This window comes from Aphelocoma coerulescens, chromosome 4 (genome assembly GCF_041296385.1).
Source record: "Aphelocoma coerulescens isolate FSJ_1873_10779 chromosome 4, UR_Acoe_1.0, whole genome shotgun sequence".
NCBI lineage: Eukaryota > Metazoa > Chordata > Aves > Passeriformes > Corvidae > Aphelocoma > Aphelocoma coerulescens.
In genome coordinates this window covers 67,059,523-67,080,889 of record NC_091017.1, presented here as the reverse complement: position 1 = coordinate 67,080,889, position 21,367 = coordinate 67,059,523, and the positions used below count along the sequence as shown (strand labels likewise).

General features: G+C 39.7%; 1 protein-coding gene across 1 annotated transcript in view; it reads left to right on the top strand.

Moving 5' to 3' along the window:
- C4H4orf50 (chromosome 4 C4orf50 homolog) overlaps window positions 1-21,367 on the top strand; it is an 81,313-nt gene that overhangs the window by 24,148 nt on the left and 35,798 nt on the right. Inside the window, exons 12-14 of the mRNA XM_069014873.1 lie at window positions 376-558; window positions 9,101-9,343; window positions 10,455-10,578. Of these exons, the coding sequence (XP_068870974.1) occupies window positions 376-558; window positions 9,101-9,343; window positions 10,455-10,578 (550 nt within the window). The remainder of the gene's footprint in view (window positions 1-375; window positions 559-9,100; window positions 9,344-10,454; window positions 10,579-21,367) is intronic.

Sequence of the window (21,367 nt, the reverse complement as noted above, 5' to 3'; positions counted from 1 at the left end):
GACCTACACAAGGTGTATCCCTTTGCTTACAGGCTTCTGTGCCTGTGACTGCTTCTGCAGTTGTCCCTGATTAGCTGGGTGCTACTGGGCTTCACCTTAGGCAAGAGCTCACTGACATTATTGCAAGGTTGCTCTTCAGCCTGTCAAAAGGGGGACCTTGCTCATGGAAAGGGAACATCTCTTTCTAGTTTATCTGTGCACATGTACTGCTCTTGAAGGTGCAGAGGCACCTAATGATGTAGAGACATGGGAATGCAATCTATAGCTTTGGGTCAAAACATGTGGAATTTCAGATCAGAGACAAAATATAAACTTGCAGTCTCAGCAGTGAGTGAAATCACAGAACCATAGAATGTTTGTGTTCATGCCATACAGGCTAAGCTGGCTTGCCTCACCCAAAAGTGCCAGGAAAGGAACAGCTTCATTAGGAGAATGCTTGACGAATTCCAGAGGCAAGGAATTAGTAACTCTGCATTTGATGAAGAGGTGAAAAACTTGGTGGATGACATGACCCTGGCAGAGTACATAGTTGCTTTTACACCAGTGTGTGATCAAGAGGTAAGTGCTTGTCCTTCCTTGTAGGATCCTCATGTTTCCACTATTGAATTAAGTGGTGGTTTTCAAAGTGTTTAGTGAGACCCAATGTGTAATTATAAAATACATTTCATTGCTTATTATAAATATTGCTTCTGACAAATCAGTGGAGTTGTCCATTTTACTGTTGTAGGCAGGGTTTAAATTTCAGGAGCTTATAGCAAAGTGCATCAGTGTTCCATGAAAGAAGCACTCACTCCCCTGACATTTTGACTGTGTCTGATGAATAATGCAGCACATATTTCCCGATTTTATTTTAAATGTGAATTTTGCATTTCTTTCCTGCACAATGCATTGTTTCAGATTTGTGAAGAAGTCAGGAAAAAAAAATATCAGCAGTGAATTATTTTAAGACTTAAGTCCGCTCAGTGGACATTTGTATTGGAAAGGGAGTTAGTCACTTGTGTTTCTCTGGCAAGGCAAAAGTGGGATAGTCTGTTTCACATCTGATTCTGTTCAATATTGTCATTAATATCTTGGATGGTGGGAACAAACTTCCTAATTTTGGAGTAGCACCTTAAGTAGATTCTTAAGGACAGGAATCTCAGTCTGGAAGCCTGAAGAAACAGGAATTCCCTTGCAGTGCTTCAGTAGCCACCAACAAGTTCTTTTTTCCTTTTAATTTTCTGTTTCTTATTATTTTTTTAAAAGCCTGAAAAAGTACCTAAACAATATTTGGTAATATTTGTGTCAAGTACACTCAAGTAGAATCTTTGGTTAAAAGAGGGGAAGGGGGAGGAAATACTGTGTGTTACACATTTGTATAATATGGTGTGCTTGTCACAGCAGAGCTCAGAATATTGGTTCATACTATATATTGTACTTCAGCTATCACAGTGCACTGCAAAATCAATACAAAAAATAATGTATCTTAATGACACTTCACATTTTCACCAGCAGAACATGCTCAAAATGGGCATATAGTATAGTAAATCAACTGGGCTATTTTTCTGATTATTTTGTGGTTTTGCACACTGAGTGGTATTCTGTATCACATTCATTGTGCTTATTCTTACAGTGTTACCAAGTGTTGCACGCTATCACTCAGACATACTTATTTTTGTGGCAAGAGGCAATTTAACTGCATGTTAAAGAGAAGGTGGATTGATTCCTGGTTGCAGGATGGGACAGGACTCTGTGTCTGGCTGTGTCTCCTTTGAGTACCTCACATGTGGGTCCACTACTGCCTCACCCAAGCTCCCACTGTGCAGGAGTGTTTTATGTGACTGTGGCCAGGAACTCATCTGTCAGAAGGGAGATAGTGCTCCACTGCTTTCAAACATTTTCTCAGACATGGCTATGATAGATGAGTGTTAATAAAGCTTCCCAACGCAATAAATATCAAAATACTGTTCGCATTCCCACTGTCTCCCTCAATGTTCAGTTATCACACAACTTAGCAGGTTCAACAAGAGAGAATGAGATTAAATCTATATTCTGATATCCAGTGAACTTATCTGCAGCATGGAGCCCCACATTAAATTCCCTGCTTTGATAGATATTTATCTGTTCATACCAACTGGAGCACAGACCCCTTCCCATGGTGTCCAGCACCATAGTGGCCAGAGGTCTCACTTAGGCTCAGGCACAAATGGGATTCAAGTCTGAGGTTTTTTATCATGCAGAGAACAGACTGGGTCTTACTGGGCATCTTGACACTGAGCTTAAGGCCCTTCTGATCTGTGATAAGTAGTTCCATATGTAACAGGGAGAAACCTTCTTGCCAAGGAAGTTGTATGTTCCCATGAAAAATGTGTATTTCTTGCATCAGGTTTCCAATGGAAAACACTTCAATAAAAATATGTCCATGTTTTACTACTACTAATTTAATAATGATGACAATAAAAAAAAAAAGTAAGAGCGAGAGACTGTTTCATATTCATGTGATACATTCCTTTGGTTTAAAAGATCTTGTACTGAATTCTGTAGACATATGTTGAAGTGAACTGACTTTTCATCTCAGAAGTTTCATTTCTTGCTTTCAACTCTTATTCTCACTGGACTTCACATCTCAAATTCCAGAGCTATGCCCAACATCCACTTATATAAATTTCCTTTGAAAGCTCATTCCTTCCCCTCAGTTTTTTACTTCTACGTCATTCCTAACGTATGAATTCTACTATACAAAACCTGATTTGAATTCTACTATACAAAACCTGGTGGATGGCTTTTTTTTTTCCTTCCCCCCCCCCCCCCCTTCTTAAATTAAAGATTTGCAATCAGCTTTATTCATTACTGGACCCAGTAAGAAATGAAGCCTGTCACACATTGGCATCAGACTTCTGTGCCTTGACTTACTGATGAATTTCAGCTCAAAGTTTGCAGTGATGCATGAAGAGCTGATCCAGAGCCCTTTGAAAGGAATGGGGACTCTCTATTCAATTCAGTGCCTGGCCTTTTGTAGTTCAGTAAAATCTTTGAGTCATGTTCTCAGAGAAAAAATTTGCTTGTAGTTCTATTAAGAACTCTTCTTTTTTTCTTTTTCATCTCTACATGGAATTACATGTGGAGGGGATAGAGCTGCCCCAGCTGAGTGCTAGGATGCCTCAGCTTCAGTTGGAGACTTATGGACATCACCAAGTTACTTGTGCTTACAAGCCAAAGCAAACTTCAGTTCTTTGCTTATTCAGGACACAATGGGTGGTTGGTCATTTCCTTTTGTTGCCAGAAGTATTTTCTCCCTAATGTTCATCCCAATTAAAATACTAAACCATGAAGACAGTGTTATGCAAAACCCACCATCTTTGGAGCTTCTCTTCAGACTTAACTTTCAACATTCAAGGCTCTGTTCTCAGACATGATAAATCCCTGTTGTCCCTATGGCTTTATTTTGCTGACTAACTCATAACTTCCATCAGTTCAGTTTAGCAGAGCAGCATGCATTTGGAGGCTTGTCATTCTTGGTTATTTTCACAGCCCAGCATTAAATTCAAATATTTGTGAGTGAGAAATAAAATTTGCTTGAATCATGTAGTATCTCATGATTTTGTTCCAGCAGTGCACTCTTCAGTGAAGTCGGATATTTGCTAGAGTAATATGTTCAGAAAAGACTTCTCTTAATAAGCCCATTTAAAGAGGACTAGATTTGAATTAATTTTCCTCACCATAAGACTGTATACCATGAAGCTCTTTCTTTGTAATTTAGTTTAATTGATCAATTTAGTATAATTTAATTTAATTTTAGTGGGTTTTTATCATAATAAACATATATGATTGCACAAAAGGAATTTTATTTCAATTCTTTTTCATCCACCACCTATGTCACTGTGGTGAAAGCAAAAATTCTGTGCAGGATGGTGAACAAATGCTGCCTCTCAGTTTTGAAAAAAATAGTCTTTTGGGCAGGCATTGGAATGACAATGTATGTCTAATATGGACTTGAAATTTTTGGAGGCATGAAAAAGTTAATTTCTAAGTCTTTGTGATAGATTTTCTTTTTAAAAGACTTAAATTGAGAAACCATTGCCCCTTGGAGTGGAGCAATAATAAATTTTGTCAAGAGAAACATCTTAAAACCTTGTCTTATTTTGTGTCTGGAAAACAGAAAGCATGTGGCTGAAGAGGACACATTCCTGGGACAAGGGCTGTCTCCAGCGGGTGCACGTGGCACTTGGCACAATGCCATAGCTGGGATTCACACACCCAATGTCAGACACAGAATATGTGTCCATTTTTGGCCTTCTGTCATGTCCCATTTTAATCACCTCCTTTGGAATGCTGATTTTTTTTTTTTTAATTGGAAGGACCTTGGCCTCATCTTTGTTTTTTTGCTTTTGTAGAATTAATTCAGGGACATTATTAACAGTTATTGTTTTTCTGCCTTTCCCAGTGAAAAGAACACAGGACAGCATTCATCAACTGATCTTGTACGTTCATGTTCACAAAACACCAAAAAAAAAGGACTATGACTTGGCTTTGCAACAGCTGCTTTACTTGGGTTGGTAAAAGTAGGAAGCAAGTGAAGATGTTCCAGACAACTAATAGGACGTGTGAAAGAGGAGGCCTGATTTTTTCCTGAGTTTAAGTGTTTACTCAAAGTTTAAGAAACAGGCTTTACCCAGTCTGGCTGGCTTGAGCATGAGGCATTGTCCATGCTGCTTTTGATGGATCAGAGAACCACACAGAGGAGCAAGTGAGCTTGGCTTGCCTTTCCCACGGACTCAGCCCAGCCAGTAGAGTTGCGGTATTTTGGGCCTTTTCTCTCTCTTTTGGGCTAGGTGTGGAGAAACAGGAGTATGTTTAATCCTTTCTCTCAAATGATTGAGCCAACAGCCTCTGTCTGGATGTCTGTAATGGAAAATTCTGCTGTACTCATCCAATTTCTCTTGTGCTGGAAGGCTTTGACTTGATGATACAGTTTTTATATTCTTTCCATAGTGGATCTGAAACCATTGTGGCTGTTTGCCCTCATTTCTTGGGGCTGAAAGGGAATTTGTGCAAGGAATATAGGGATAAATGGTAGTGCTTTTTAATGCTTTTCATGCAGTCATCTTAAACCTTATGGATGGAAAGCTCCAGGCAAAGAATGTGTCCAGTGCAGTGAATTGTTTTACAGAATAGGGATTAAATGTGCAGAGCAGCATAGCTTAATTCTTCTTTCTGTCAAGGGATTTCTTCTGAGATAGATTTTGGTAGAACAATGCTTTTTGTTTGCTTATTAGTTTGTATTTCTACTCACCACTTTGGAAGAAATCACCATTTTCCATATTTGAATCATATTTGAAGGAAATAGGCCTGAAATAAAATTCTCTGATGATTTGTTTAAAATGGTTTGTGCATGGTTGTTAAGGTCAGAGACTTTTCTGGCACTGAGGGTGAGATACATTTCCTGTATAATGTCTGTATGTCCGACAGTCATCCGTGGTAGTTTATCTATTTATTTTCACAGTCAAGACATACTTCCAAGGAATTATCCTGCCCATTTTATGTACCTGCTTTAGGTAAGTGCAGATGACTGAGCACTGACAGGCTGCCCAGAGAGGTTGTGGAGTCTCCCTCACTGGAGATACTCAGGAACCATCTGGACACAAACCTGTGCCATGTGCTCTGGGATGACCCTGCTTGAGCAGGGAGGGTGGACCAGATGACCCAGTGTGGTCCCTTCCAGCCTGACCCATCCTGTGATTCTGTGATAAGGTGGGAAGAGCCACAGAAGTTGGACTGCAGTGGTTGTCAAGGGGGCCAGGGGGAAATATGCTTTGGTCTGATGAGTCCCACCCTCAGACAGGAGAAACAATTTAACTTTGGACTTTCAGTCTTTTTGTGACAAGGCTGATCAAGAGCAAAGAATCTTTCAAGACAAAAGGTTTTTTGCAAGAAGAGCCGTTTTTTTTTTACCTGACATTAACAAAAAACATGCCTTGAGTGATTGGAATCATCATCATCCAAGTGGATAAAACAGTGGAATTAGTTATTTAGTAATTTTTTTAAAGAAGGGTAAAGTCCATTGCTGAGAGGTATGTTATTTTTAACTTTTAGAGAAATTATTAAAAACACTGAAAGGCATGAAATACGGATCTTAAAAAGTTAGTGGCAGCCTGGCCTTTCCAATGAAATAACTGATTAAGATGTTCAATAATTACGTGATTGTTTGGATAGAGGCATCTCAAGAATTTGTGATGGCTGAGGAGAAGGTTCTTACTCAAGGTTAGTGCCATTTGAAAGTAAAATTTGGTTTAGTTGACAAGATTTAGATCAATTTCCTGACTGCATACATAATACAGATATTTTAGCAGTGGTTTTTGCTGTAATTCATGGGCAACAGCATGTGTTTGTCTAGAACAGCAAATGCCAATAGAGGAATAGCCATGACTAAAAAAAAAAAATCTTTAAAATTAACCAACCTTTATTTTCTGATAAAAAATAGAATTTAAATTAACGTAAAATGTACAACTAAAAATACCCAGATAAATTAAAACATTTTCATCTTCTCTTTAACACCACTGTCTAATGGTTTTTTTAGTGTAGGGGGAAGCTGATGTTTCTTGGTTTCAATAGCAATCCTTTCTAGAGCTTGGCATTATGCAAGTTTACCCTCTTCTGAGTTTGGTCAAATATCATAATATTTTCATTTCTTCCGAGGTAGAGTAATTTGTGGAAAATTGAGAGGAAAGAAAAAATCATAGGAAAATACAATAAATATTGTAAAAAAAAAATTTAAAAAAATTTAAAAAGAACAAGTTAATGTCTTGGCATTGAGACAAATGCAGAGTTTTTGCTTAGCTGCATCCTCAGTGCTATAGAGAATGTGATCTTTAGTGTTAGTCTTATGGCACACCAAAGATGAGTCTTTTTGAGAGAATCATACCACCTCTCAAATGTAGTGCAGACTATACTGTGAAATCTTTGTCAGGGTAGTAGCATCTTCATTCACTGGGGTTTGCATTAACCCTGCTTTCTGCTGAGTGTCACTACTTTGGCTGCAGAAAAATTTGCTAATTCCCAGAGGCAAAAGGGTCTATGGGGTGAAGAGTTGAAGGAAAGGAATGCCCCTGGAAGGAGGTTATTTTTCTAGAAATGACTTGTGCCAGTGTCACAGCTTTGATTTGGTGGTGTGTTTTTTTCTGGCAGCTTTACCAGCTCTCCTGCCTATGAGGAGGGCAGTGATTTGCCTTTGCATGGGTCATTGAGCTCCAGAACTTGTTCTGCTCCTGCTCACTCTCATCTATCACCACAAATGCCTCTAACTGTGCTTCCTGTAGTGAGGAAATTCTCATCAAATAATTTTAGATCCAATATCTTCATGCCTCAAAACATTTCAGGGCTGACCTTTGTGACTCCACCATCGCTTTAAGCCAGCTGGCATTTTTTGTGAGTGATGGGGAGAGATACTGCACTTGTATCCCTGGTAAGAAACCAAGGACTTCTGGAGCTGCCTTGGGCTCCTGTGTTTAAAGGGGAACATCCAAATGTAAGCTTTCACTTTCCAACTGATCCGTGCCTGCAATGCTAGGATATATTTGGGTATTCGTGCTACCTTACCTAAATAAATGCAATATCCAGATAATGTCACAGGCCCCCTCTGTAATCAGCATAGAGAAAGTAAATATTTTAGGGAAGAGCAGCAGTCTAAATTCCATGCCCCAAATTGGCCAGTGTGAGTGGTCCTTCCATTCCTGGATGTGTCTGCCTTGTTCCCTGGCCTGTTCAGCCTGAAGTAAAGGATCCAGGTGGCAGCTGCTCCTGGGCAGTGTCCCAGCTGGCCACACATGCTTGTGTTGGGTACTTTAAGGAGATCAGTGGCCACAATTCATCAGAACTGGTTCCCTCTGCTGATGGGGAGCCAAGGACAGGAGGTGAAATGACAACAACACTGTGTATTTGTCTTCATGTCATAATAGAACTATATTTAGATGCAGAAGCTTGTCAATAAATGCTCATCTTTCTGTTGAGTCATTTCAGAGCAATCTTACACTGCTCTGGAATTTCAGAGTCCTTTGATTTTTCTTTTTTTTAATGGACACAAGTGATGTAGCTAAAACTCAATAAAGATGCACAGAGGTAAAAAACAATATAGTATTTTAAGTAAAATGTGTTTTCTTTTAAGTAATTCTTCCTGACCTGGCATGTTTATAGTATCTGCATTTCTGGAGCTTTTGCAAGAGGGCTGATGGCAGTGAGATGGTAATGCATAATGGGGTGTATTATTTTAGAAATAAATAAATGTTCAAAAACCCAAAGGCTGAAATGGCAAGACTTGCAATTGCAAGAAAAAATGCAACAATAATCTGGTAGCTATATTAAATTTGTATTTGAATGATAAAGTGCTACTGCCCTGTAGTAGTCATTTATATTCAGGGAGATCTTCTACTCCTGCTTGCAACTGTTACAAAAATGTGCATAATTAAACTATCATTTCTCTCTAAATTTGTATGCAGCTCAGTGAAGATAATCTAAAAGGATAGTTTGCTGTGGTGTTAAAGTTGATTTGGAGTTGAAATAAGATCAACTGAATTAATATTATTTTTGTTTTCAATAGGAGGGTCTGCATAAGAGTTCATGCAGTTAAACACACTTTTGTAGTCTGTTCAGCTTAATTTTCTTGAGCATTCAGAGGTAGACAAACCTGAGTTAGTTGTATAGTGTGGAGTGAGACAATATGTGTGTAAAAGAATCCTGTTAGAAATTTTGAGATTCTTCAAGAGAACTAACATGAGACAATTTCTAAACTTAGAATTTTTTTTTCTAGTTTCAATATAGGTTTTCTTAATATCCCAAGCTGAATTTTCAGCTGCAGTTAAAGCTTAGAGATATTTTTTGTTTTATTTTGAGGATGAGTTGTTGAATACATGATTCTTTATTTAGACAGGTGCAGGAATGCTTCACATCTGAAATAATTGGTGTGTTATCTTTTTCCTTATTTTGCTAAATGCAGTTTATTTACAGTTAATTTCTGTGAATATTTCTTTTAATGAACTCATCCAAATGGCTTCCACTAATCCAAAGTGAACAGCATTGGAAAACTTAATCTATCTTGAATTTCTTAAAATACTATTTTCTCTTGCAGGTGCTGCCTTCCTCCACAGACATTTCACAGGCTAATGGACAGCCAGAGGATCATGTGGCATGTGCCAAAGGGAATGGGATGACTGGGTCCATACCTGAAAACTCTCAGCCAGGGGTGGATGGCCCCCACAGTTCTCACATCACCCCAAATGTGTGTGCTGGTTCTCCTATGCGAGTAACAAGCCCACAGAGGATCACAGCCTTGCATCGAGACCTAAGAGAAAACCATCACAAAAATTGCCAGGTCAGTAAAAGTTTTCTTACTGTTTTTAGTTTAGTGAAATCTCTTATTCTTGGCAGAAGATACAGATATTTGAATGATTCCTTCCAGAGATACACAGTTGATTGTTAGTTTAAACAAGCTGACAATAATAAATGTTTAATGGCTTTCATCATGCATTTTCTTCCCCATTGTGTAAGAGAGGCTCGGGGCTTGTAAAAATAATTAAAAGATTTTGTTTTCATCATGGTGTACTCTATGGTAAGATAATCTTTGAAAATTGTTGGATGTTTTAAAAAAAAATTGTTACGTTGGTCTTGTCCTACCTTTTTTCCCCTCCAACTCTTTTTTCTTTTTTTTTTTCAGTGATCCAATTATTCCTATGCCCTGAAGCTCTTTATAGTAATTTCCATTAACTGCAGGAATCCTGTTAAGAACAGAGCTGATCAATTGCAATTGCATTTGTGACAGTCTGCTGCTAAACTAAACACGCAAGAGATTTCAGCTTCTCTGAGAAAACATAACCTCTCCATACTTGTATGGAAACAAAATTCAAATATGCAATTACTGGAGCCAGCTAGGTAGAGTAGTTAAAAATATTAGTCTACTGAATATCCTTTATAATATTGGATTAAAATAAATGTAATGAAACAAGCAAAAGCATAGTTTTTGCTTTTGGCATTGATGAAAAGAACATGCACGATACTCAGATTTCCTTTTAGTTAAGAAATTTGTTAGGCAGTGGAATGCTGACTCAGAATTCTGATAACATGTTACTTAGTCCAGGGGATATATGTAACAGTTCAAATAAAGTTCCCTGGTCCTTTTCTCTCTCACACTCACACGTCAAAAGAGCAGTGAAAATAGGACCATAAAAGAAAACTATTATGAAGAGCAGAATGCAAGTAGCTCTTTGATTGATCTTCATGAACTCAGAGTTTATTTTTTTTTTTATATAAATCATATGAGCTTTAATTAAACCCCAGTGAAAGCAGGACATGGGCTTGTTGTACAGTTATGTGGGAGGCTACAGCTGAAATCAGCCACAATGCATAGAGTGGCCTGTTTCCATAGAGGCATACAGAAACACACAGGGACATCCAAGGTTACAGTTTCTGTTCTCTTTCCTCCTCAGATACCTTCAGCTGTCCCCTCCGGCTCAAACCCGCGGGCTGCTCCCAGCCCACCCGTGATCCCTGAGGAAGCCCCTTGGCCTGTGCTGTCAGGGATGAAGGAAGCTGCGGTGCCCCCGGAGCCTGGTGTGTTCTGGGCCACGAAGGGGAGGGATCGGTTGTCGAAACGTGATGATAAATTTTGGGGTCAAACAGGAAATCAGCATGCAGGTGCTATTCCCCAGGGAATGAAACACAAAAATGCCATTATGAATAAGGCATGGCTCTCTAGAGAAAAAACAGATGGCTCCACCTCAGCTACCACAGCAGAAAGCTATTTGCCAGACATGTTGTCAGCAAGTAATAAAGGTCGATATCCTGTGGGGAGAAATCAGCTGCATGGGAAAGAATAAAACCTGCAGAAATAAAACTAGGTAAACATCTTACCAATGTGATTTTTCCCATTGATACAAAAATACTAGTACTTTTTTTAAAACAAAGATATTTTACTAGTTAGCATGGCCCAGCAACGTGTTTGAGATGACTGGAAAATTTACATGGAAAAGAGCTGTGATACTTTTCATGATCAAAATTTCGTAGAACATTTGAGATCACTGAAACACATGGACTTTTCATTAGCCAGGCCACCTCCTTATTTTCTTTTCACCTTTTGTTGATTTGCTTTTTCTTTTAACTGAAACTGTGAAACAATCTATTAAATCACTTTTGCTTTTATGTATAACCTATTTCTTCAATGTGCACTGGCAAGTTCTCAAAGAACATCTCCCTTGTGTAACTGTTTCCTTTGGGACTTCAGGAAATGTAGTGTCATGGACTTCCTAGGAATTAATTCTACAAAGATTAGAGGGTAATTTTGCTGTGTTTCTTTAGTCTTGAGATACTTTTAAAAAATTAATCATTTTTTTTTAATAGGCCCAACTATAGAAGGATATTCAGTGTATTGCTGTAGGGGCTAGTATCTGTAAAATAGCATCCTTCTATTGGTGCTTGTAAGTAAAAAATTGCAGCTTAGCTTGAGTAGCTTTACTGGGCATGTCCACAACCACTTTCTGTAGGGGACTGTGTGGGCATCATGGGTACAGTAACATCTGAATCCAAGGAATGGATGATTCAGACTGCACCCTGTGCTGCCAAATCCCTGCCACAGGGAGAAGCGGATGGAGTGCCAGGCCACCTGTGCTGACACTGCCAGGACAGTGCTTCCTTGTAGTCTGGCTCACAAATAGTTGTGGTCTGGGCTGCAGGAGCCTTGGGTGGGTCCTGGCCATGGAAAGGAGGAGGGAGTAGTGTGTCTGTGCAGGTACCTGGGGCACTAATGCTGGTTGGCTCTGGGAAGTTTAACTGAGCATCGTTGTAAATGCCACAGAATACTGATTTATATTGTGATCTCACCAGAGTTAATACTTTTGGAAAACATGCATTATTCATGTATCTTTATCATTATTCTGTATTTTTCATCACTTTTATTAGAAAAGGGCATTCACACACAGTAATGCATGGTGCAGTTCCTGTGCTTTTCCTCTGCCTCCATTGATTACCCTGGCTGGTTCATAGTATGTTACTACTTGTTTGATGCTGCTTTTTGGAAGCCAGAAATAAAATGACTGGTTTTGATGAAATATTAATGCACACACTCACACTTTATTGTGGAAGCCTGCCTTCAGTTGCTCAGTAAGGTAGCAGTGCAGTTGCTTACAGCAGTAACTGAATTGCTCTTCATCCAGCATATCTTTAGAAAACACACACCAGATGCCAAGGGAAGCAGTCCCTGGAAGCAATATTGTTGAGTGCTGCCTAAGCAGGAGGCACCAGTGAGATTCCAAAATGTGGACTTCTGGTTTTATGTGTCTTTCTCTTCTTCCTGATGTGTGGCCAGAACTTCTGAAGACAGACATACTGCTATCCAGCCATCAGCTGCCTTGTCAAGTATTAAGATATTTTGATGCGCAAAACCACTGTAAATATTGAACATGGTAACTTTTATGTTGATAAAAATTAGACATTGTGAGAACTTTTTGGAGCTTTATCATTCTGGCAGTAAAATAAAAGGCTTGGTAGTTCAGTCTGAGGTCAGATCATAATGCATGAAGTGTGCTAATAATAAGGGTATTAATAATAATACCCTGTGATAATATGATAATAAATCTTTGTTATCCTAGTGAAGAGATCTACTTTGTGTTTGGGGCTATAGTCACTTTCCATGAAATTAAGCCTTTGTCAGTCCAGTCCCTTTCTATCACAGATAAGTGTGGTTTATTTTAAGCATTCAAGCTTCATATTAAGCTAATTAGGTTATTTGGCCCCATTCTTCCTCCTGCTGAAACTAATGATTTCCTGAGCAAGGGCTGCAGACACAGAGATATAGATGGAAGAGCAGATATTTGCAAGGATATTCCCTGCATTGAAGCATTATAATTCAAAATGGACTCAAGCAATTCATCCAGCAAATGGGTTCTGTCCTGGCACTTCGTAGCTTTGCTTCACAAGTCACAGATTTCAGTTAAAATCCTGTAGCTCCTTGCAGTTTTAATTTTTTAAGACATCCATTCTTCCTACTACAAAGCATTGTTGAAAGATGTGCAGATACCACAGTTATCATTTGGGCAGCTGTTTCAGCTGCTCTTTATTTCTCTTAATTAAAATTGTGATAGTTTGGACACTACAGTGGAAGAATGGCAATAAATTAGCAGCAATCAGTTTGGGGAGTTGCATGCAGCAGCACTGGAAAAGGTGAGTCAGCTAAAGGTTTTCTCTTTTAAACCTCTGTCTTACTCCATTTTTCCCACTACTGCATGGACAAACGAGAAGTGATAGATCATACCAAATAATTATGCATTAATTAATCTACAGGAAGATGAGATGATACATTGCACCATCAAACAAGGCCCTTCAAATTCTTTAAACATGGTCATTTATAGGAACCTGACCCGAAATGTAGTGTTGGACCAGATGGTTCCTATACTGGTGTCCTGCTGAGCTGAGGTCTTTTAGGAGTCTGAGCTTGCTCAGTGAGTCATACAGGATAATTAATTCTGGTCCTTATTCCGTAAATTATTTTTTAGGGGTTTTTTAAATTGAGGGTGATCAGTAGCAATGTGCTTGCAGAGCACATCTTAATTGGCTTGTGTTGAATCACCTTTGGTCTGCTGTTTGCCATCCATGGACCTGCAGGAGTCGAATGGCATTATCTGTACTTGACTGGGTGATGAGGATACTTGGAAGGAAGCTGGATGACGGCATGCTGCCTACTGACACATGCTCACTGAGCCTGCTTCCCATTCAGGCTCTTCCACTTCCAAAGAAATTGTTTGAAACAGCACAAGAAACTATTTTCTAGGATCAACAGTTAATATCAAACGAGTGTTTATTAACATATTCAGCCAATATTTGCCCAGTTCTTTTTTCTAGACTTGAGCTACCTAATACTAAAATCAAAATATCTGTTTTCAGCAGCAAAGTTGTATCTTCTGTCTCTAGTTTTAACAGAAGTATTACTTAGAAACAGAATTACATGGAAGCAGGAATCTGAAATAATGCATAATGCTTTCTAAAGGCTGTGTGAAAGATAAGCTTAGAAAGGAAACTCACAGTGTACCTGAGACTACAAGTGCATTGTAAAGTAGTCTGTACCCACTACAGGGGAGGAATTGGAATCTGAGAACCAAAAACCACTGGAAAGAATAGCCTTTCTCCTCTAACAGGTGGAAAAATTTCCATCACTTTCTTCCAACACTGAATGAGCATTTTCCTGAAAGTAAAGAAAACTTACCATTCTCCTGCAGTTGTGCATTACCTGTTTTGCTCTTTACTGGTAGGAAGAGTCATAAACAGGGAATGTAATGCCAGTTTTTGTGTTCAAATGCAAAGAAACAGAACACCTAGAATGACAGATCATGCATATTTTAAAAGAGTTCTCTTTAGTCAGTGCAATTCCTGCATTAGAGTACTTCTACTTCTCTTATTTTTCAGGAAAATAGCATTCATAATATTTAAAAAAAATACTAAGTTGGCTGGTATTTTGTCTACACTCAGCTGTGCATGGAGTCTCACTTAACTAGAAAGAATTCATCATGCAAGTTAAAAAGGTAAAGTTGCTCATTACATCTTAGGAATGTCTACGGCAGAAATGGTTTGATCAGAATCAGTGGAAGGAACATGGTCTGCATCCCTCTTTGAGAACTGATATGCTGGAGAAGGCTGGGAAGGCACAGGAAAGTAGAGAAGAGGACAAAACTCAAGCTGCCAGTGTCAACTCTAGGTTCTCCTGTATATTGAACATTTTTAGAAAATGCAGGAGGGTTGCTCCTGAAGCCTGCCACTCCCCATGTTTTGCTTGCCTTTTGCTACAAAAAACTTTCATGCCCATAGAAAATTAGGTGATCAGGTCTTTTGCTCAGTCTATGGTCACTCAGCTTCATACTCAGGACTGGTATTTGTAGGAGTCAGAACAAAAACAAGTTGCCCATGATTAAATCTTCTCTAGTCCCTAAGAATCCTAAGTCCCTAAGTTTATATTTTTTTTTGAGTAGCAGTTCTGATTTGTAAAAGCACTATCTAATACCTTCTTAGTAACAGCCTTTTCATTGAGGCCATAACCTGATGGATATTAAAGCCCCTAATTAAAACCAGATAATGCATGAAAGATTTCTACAGTACAAACCTTTCTCTTAGGGCCTGATTAAACCAAAAAACCTCACACATCTGTTTGCAGACAGGTATGCTCATCAGGTCAGGCACTTAGTAGCATTGACTTAGGCCCATCCTTCTCACGACAGCTTGTTCTTGGGAATAAGGAGAATAACAAAGGCTAGGACAGAAAATGGAATATATCAGACACAATGGCTTTTTATATTTAGTTAGGAATGTAGTCTTTCTACATTCTATGGCTATGATCATCCTATCAGTCAGGATAATGGTGAACCATAGAATAATGTGTTCATTTACATATAAATATGTATTAAACATTTATGTGCATATATATACCTATATATATGTATAATTGCATGCAGTTTGGCATAAATAAATAGGGTTTAAAATAATAGGAAGAAGTGATTTTCTGCAGATCATTCTTTTTCTTTGTTTTTTCCTCTCCTTCTTGGGATTTGCAAATACAAGTAATGACAGGAAAAGAGACTGATGTCTTTAATTCTTATTTTAAAGACTGAATTTAACGCTTAAATTAAGAGGGAACTAAGACTATGCAGTGGAAGTTCGGGTTGTACCTTGACTACACTGCAGATTAAAAATCCAGGTATGTATGAATCTGTCTTCTCCTTCCCAAATAAAGTAGATTCCATGGGAAGGACACTCACTTGTGTGCCCCACATGCCAGCCCAAATGTAGATGACAGTGGGACCAGGCTAGTGGGGGACACTTGCCCTAGAGCAGTTTACCTCCCTCTTGTCTCTTTTGCCACTGAAAGAGTGGGAAAAAACAAAGATCAGTGGTTGTATAAAATACTGTTAGCACAATTTTGCTTTTATATGCATAAACCATTGAGCCTTTGCTGCGTAGGAGTTAGGCACCACTAGGGAAAGTATCAGGTGCCCGTGGTGGGAGCCAGACTGACTAGCACCCTTGTTAAAGGTCTCTTGAACTGTGGCCACTGTCATATTTCATGTAGTGTAAACTATCTACCTTTAGAAATCTTAATGTTGTGTGGAAAGTTCTTGAGAGGAAAAGCTATGACTTGTGAAGTAAGCAGGTCTTTAAAAAATTAGAGAAAAAAGAAAAATAAAGGAAAAAGAGCGAGAAGATCCTGTCACAGATGGTGGGTCAGGTTCAGCAGGGTGCAAGAGCAGCTCAGTTTCAGCCTGGTGATCCAGAGCAGCTGTGAGCCTGACTTCCCAGGCACTGAGACTGTGTGTTCAAGCCATTAGTGAACCAGGTCAAGTGTCTAAGGATGGAGAGAGAGTTCTTTTTTTCATGGGTTTGTGGGAATATTTAATAAATATTACTCAGAAATTAAGATATTGCCTGTTCTGCCTAGTCACTGTGTTTTTGATTATGGTGTCAGAACATGGAGCAAAAGGGAATTTCAGTAAAAGATTGCTGGGAGTTTGTTTTGGTTGGACTTGTATTAATTGTATTTGGACAATTTGGAATTTGAAGTGCCGTGGCTTCTCAGCATATGGCTGGCTGGCAAAGCCTCCTTTAATGGGGAAGCACCTGGAGCACATTGCGGATTTTTGTAATGTGGCTCCAAGGCTGAAAATTGTGAGTGATTCTTTCTCACCCTCACTGAAAGCTGCAGCTAAAAAGAGAGGACATGGCTGTCCCTTGCCCCCACCATCTGCTGAGTGCTGCCTCCCTGCTTTCCCATCTGTGGGCTGGGGACTCTGTTTCTCAGCAGCCACATATCTGTTTCCAGCTGGCTGCAGACAGTCCCTTCTGGGAAAAGGGGTTTAAATTCTAGGGGTGAGGCTGCCTAGCTGGAGGGTACTGATAATTTGTGGCTGTTTGCACAGAGAGCTTTGCCTGGGGACATGAGGCTGTTCTTGTCTCTCAGAGGAGCTGATTTGTAGGAGAAAGTGTTCTCCATAATGTAGCTGCCCTGTGGATAGCAAGGGACTGGGCTCTGCTCATCCCTGCTACCCTTACAATTTATGTGCCTTTTCTCTGCTGGGTGTGATCACCAATATGATGTGGCTGCTGAATTAACAGTTAACTAGAGACCTTTTGTAGGTGGAGGATCTTTTGCAAACGACTGTTTATGAATGAGCAGACAGGCTCATTTGATGTACCTGAGCTTGGCAGAAATAAATAACAAATCTACTTTATATGGCTCCTATATGATCTGGATGCCTCATCATTTTGCAAGGCAGAAGTGTACTCTCTGTATCCTATAGCTACTGAGCATAACCAGAAACCATTTCTGTCACAATGAATCTGCTAAAGAGTAGATGACCACAGAAGGAGCTACACTAATTCTGCAGAATAAGTGGTAGGTTGCAGGTGGCTGGCCCTGAGTGGGTGCTGGAGAGCATGTTGGAGGCAATAACCTCTTCAGGGTTTTGAAACCTAAGAAACAAAGCTGCAGCTGGTGTGGACAAGAATCATGGTCAGCTACATGGACTGAGTCAGGTTCATACAGAAAGTACCTTGTGTGATGATGCTTAGGAGAGCCAGAAAAAAACACTACTTGCTAAAAAATAATGTGGATGTGATCATGGGACTCTGCTGTAGACTGCCTAGCCAGGCCAATGACACTGATAAATTACTCTTTGAGGAACTAAGAGATTCCTCTAAATTGTAAGAAAGGCAGCTAAGAAAGATGCCCTCCTTGATTGGCTGCTTGTTAACAGAGGTCTCTCGAGCGAAGTGGAGATTGGTGGCTGTCTTGGCCACAGCAGTCATTAAGTGATTGAGTTTAAAATCTCTGGTTTTAAACAGAAGGAAAAGTGCCTGCAAAACTTGAGCCCTGGACACGAGGAGAGCAAACTTCAGACTGCTCAGGGAACTAGTGAGTAAGGTTCCCTGAGAAAAAGCTTTTGCAGATGCTGGGGTCCATCTCTGCTGGTCAGTTTTTAAGCACCACCTCCCAAGGGCACAGGAGTAGGCAGTTCCTAAACGTTTCAAGTCAAACAGATGAGGCAGAAGGCTGGCTTGGCTGAGCAGGGATTTTCCTTTGGAGATAAGGCAAAAAAGGGGGGTGTATGAGCAGTGGAAGCAAGATCAGGTGACATCCTGTGTGCAGTTTTGGGCACCCCAATATAAGAAAGATATAAAGCTCTTAGAGTGTCCAAAGGAAGGCTAAAAGATGCTGAAGGGCCTTGAGGGGAAGCCATGTGAGGAGTGGCTGAGGTCACTTGGTCTGTTCAGCCTGGAGGAGACTGAGGGGAGACCTCATTGCAGTTCCAGCTTCCTTGTGAGGGGAAGAGGAGGGGCAGGTACTGATCTCTGCTCTGTGGTGACAGTGACAGGACTTGAAGGAATGGCCTGAAGATGTGTCAGGGGAGGTTTAGATTGGATTTTAGAAAAAGATTCTTCACCCAGAGGGTGGTTGGGCACTGGAACAGGCTCCCCAGGGAAATGGTCACAGCACCAAGGCTGACAGAGTTCAGGGAGTGTTTGGACAATGCTCTCAGGCACGAGGTGTAAATCTTGGAACTGTCCTGTGCAGGGCCAGGAGTTGGACTTTTACAATCCTGCTGGGTTCCTTCCAACTCATAATGTTGTGTACTTCTGTGATTGTTATATCTGACATCTGCATTTTTCCCAGAACAGCACATTCCTGTTGTCCCCCTTAGAGTTGACTCTGAGATTGCCATTTGCACTGACTTTTTCATGTGGACAGACAATTGATTCAACATTTTCTGGTTCTTCTCTGGTGACAAGACATCTTTATCAGGCTACAGAATTAAGCTCTTTGTTGCTTACAGCTCAGCCAACACAGCAGACCTTCAAGCAGAGATTGTCAGGTGTCTGTCTCCGTGGCAGGTAGTTGGTTACCATGTGTTTAGGAGCTAAGCTTAAGTCATGCTCCAAGGAGTGGGATTCCTTGGAACATCTATAAGTCTGAGTTAGTCTCTTGGGGTCCCTGCAGTCATGATAAGAAATCATCACTTGACCATCACTACAGGACAGGATTCATAATGTAGGTCTAAAATAGGCAAGATGATCTGCACTCTAGAGGTGCCTTTTCAATTCACTGACTATAAAGATGAGTGGAATGGAGCTACCTCAGATGTCCAGTCTACTGCAGGAAAAAGGGGAGGTGATTCCTGCCCAAAATACTTTAGTAGCAAAGTGACCAAGGTCATTTAGCACTTGGTTGTGATGGCCTGGTAGTGCTTAGCAGGACAAAAACTTGCAGTCTTCCTCCTAAGTCCTAGGTGACTACTCTGAACACCAGAGTAGTCTTCATAGAAGGGAAAATGGACATTAATACTTGGGAACCTCTCTTTTGTGTTGTTCTGTCTGGGTTTTTTTGAATGTTCTGCCTGAGGGCTCTTCTGCTGTACTTACAGCTTGGACTAACTGTATAGTTTTGTCTTAATTTACAGTCACAAACTCTGGGTTCACTGTAAGATGTTTAGGTACCAGTTTATAAATAGATTAAACAGGAAATAAAATGTGCATGTAGATCTGAAGCCTTGTTGACCTGACAGATTCTCCCAAGGCCCCAGGAGATCAGAGGCAGCATTAATCAAGTGAGGCATTGAGCATATGCCAGGTGTAGTACTAATACTCAGGAGCTTTTGCATGCTAATAAGCCATATTCATTGTTCTTTGTTTGTGAACTGTGCACTCCACTTGTGCGTGCTTGCTCTTGAGTAGTGTAAAAGAGGACAATGCAGAACAGAGGGCAGAAGCTTATAAAATAGTGTATTCAAACACATGAATTCAGCCTGAGCTGGGGAGAGTTTTCTACAGTGGATTAGTGGCTGCAGCACTGCTGTTCTCCTGGGAAATCACCTAAGCACATGTGTTTCCTTTAGAGGGCTTCTGACCTCTTTTGTGTTCTTCTTAATTTCTGTGTCCTAAGTAAGGTGATATTAAAACAATTCCTTGTTGGTATGCTTCCTTGGGAGCTTTGCAGAGTGTGCAGGAGGGATGTGGTTTCTGCTGCTCCTAAATTAAAAGCAATTGCTCAGACTCCTGCAAGTCTATGGAAGATGACATGTCAGCTAAGAATGAGTGCTGCTCTTTGCACTAGCAATCTGGATGCTGGGGAAAGAATAATGTGATTGTCAAGACACATCTTTCAATTTAATAAACCATTTTGAAAAGAAGGCTTTGCCTCTGTTTAGTAGTGGTACTTGGGGAAAAAAAAATCTAAACTCTAGCATGAAAACAAACACTCCTTGTCTGTTTTGAAATAAACATACTGTCTTCTGCAGTACTGGGCTACACTGTAAATTTTATAGACAAATAGGATATGAATAAGATAATTGCCTTAGCAGTATTACTAGGAGTAATAACTTCTGTTATGTATAAATCTGACCCTTTTAAAATGTAAAAACATTCATGTTTAATTATTCTAGCTTAGCTTTTCCCTTAGAAGAGTTTGTCCTGTCTGTTTTATTAGAAATGACATGATATACAGCTTATTATCAATTACTACTTTTGAGCTCTCACTTGAACAGAGGTTGTAGCAATACATTGTTTTGCATGTCTCGACTGCATTCTCTGGAAGCTAATGTTGGGGGCTTCTTCCCGCTTCAGAATGGCTGTTTTGGGACTAATAACTGAGTCACAGTGTTGTACAAAATATCTGACTCTGCTTGTTGAAGTCCTCCTTGATTATCAGTACTCATGGAGCTGTGGGATCCTTTGTATTTTTGGATTGCTGCACCTGAACCCAGTGTTATCTGTTAGTGACCACAACATTAAAAAATCAACTTTTAATTTATTGCCTAGTTTATAGGCCCACTTGATCAAGCTATGACACAGTTGAACTCGTGTTCAATGATTAATGCGAAATAAAAGGTAGTGTTACATGGCCCAGTTAGATGAGATGCTCTTGATCTAATCCTGTCAGTCAGCCACAGCTGTTAACCATTTTATGTCCGCATATAAGACTGCACTTGTGCTGCTGTAGGTTTTCAGGCTTAAAGAAGATCATATTATAATTAAATAGCTAGAGCTTGTATAAGAGAATAGGATAATTATCCATATATATAATCAGAAATTTATAGGAGGACATGCTTAAACAAATGTGATTTTTTCCACATAAAATGTTACAGAAATTTTTCAAAGTCATAAGAAAAAACTACGAATTCAGATTTCATTGCCTTTAAGTGGTAGCTAACGCCTCTTACGTCTTTGAAAATGATCCCTAAATTACTGAATTTGATTATATTTGCCCTACATAATCACTTAGGGCAAAAATGAGGACTCCTTGTGATTAAATTTAGGTTTTATTCCATGCAAATTTACAGTTGGACAGTATAAATAAAAGTAGCTGAAGAAC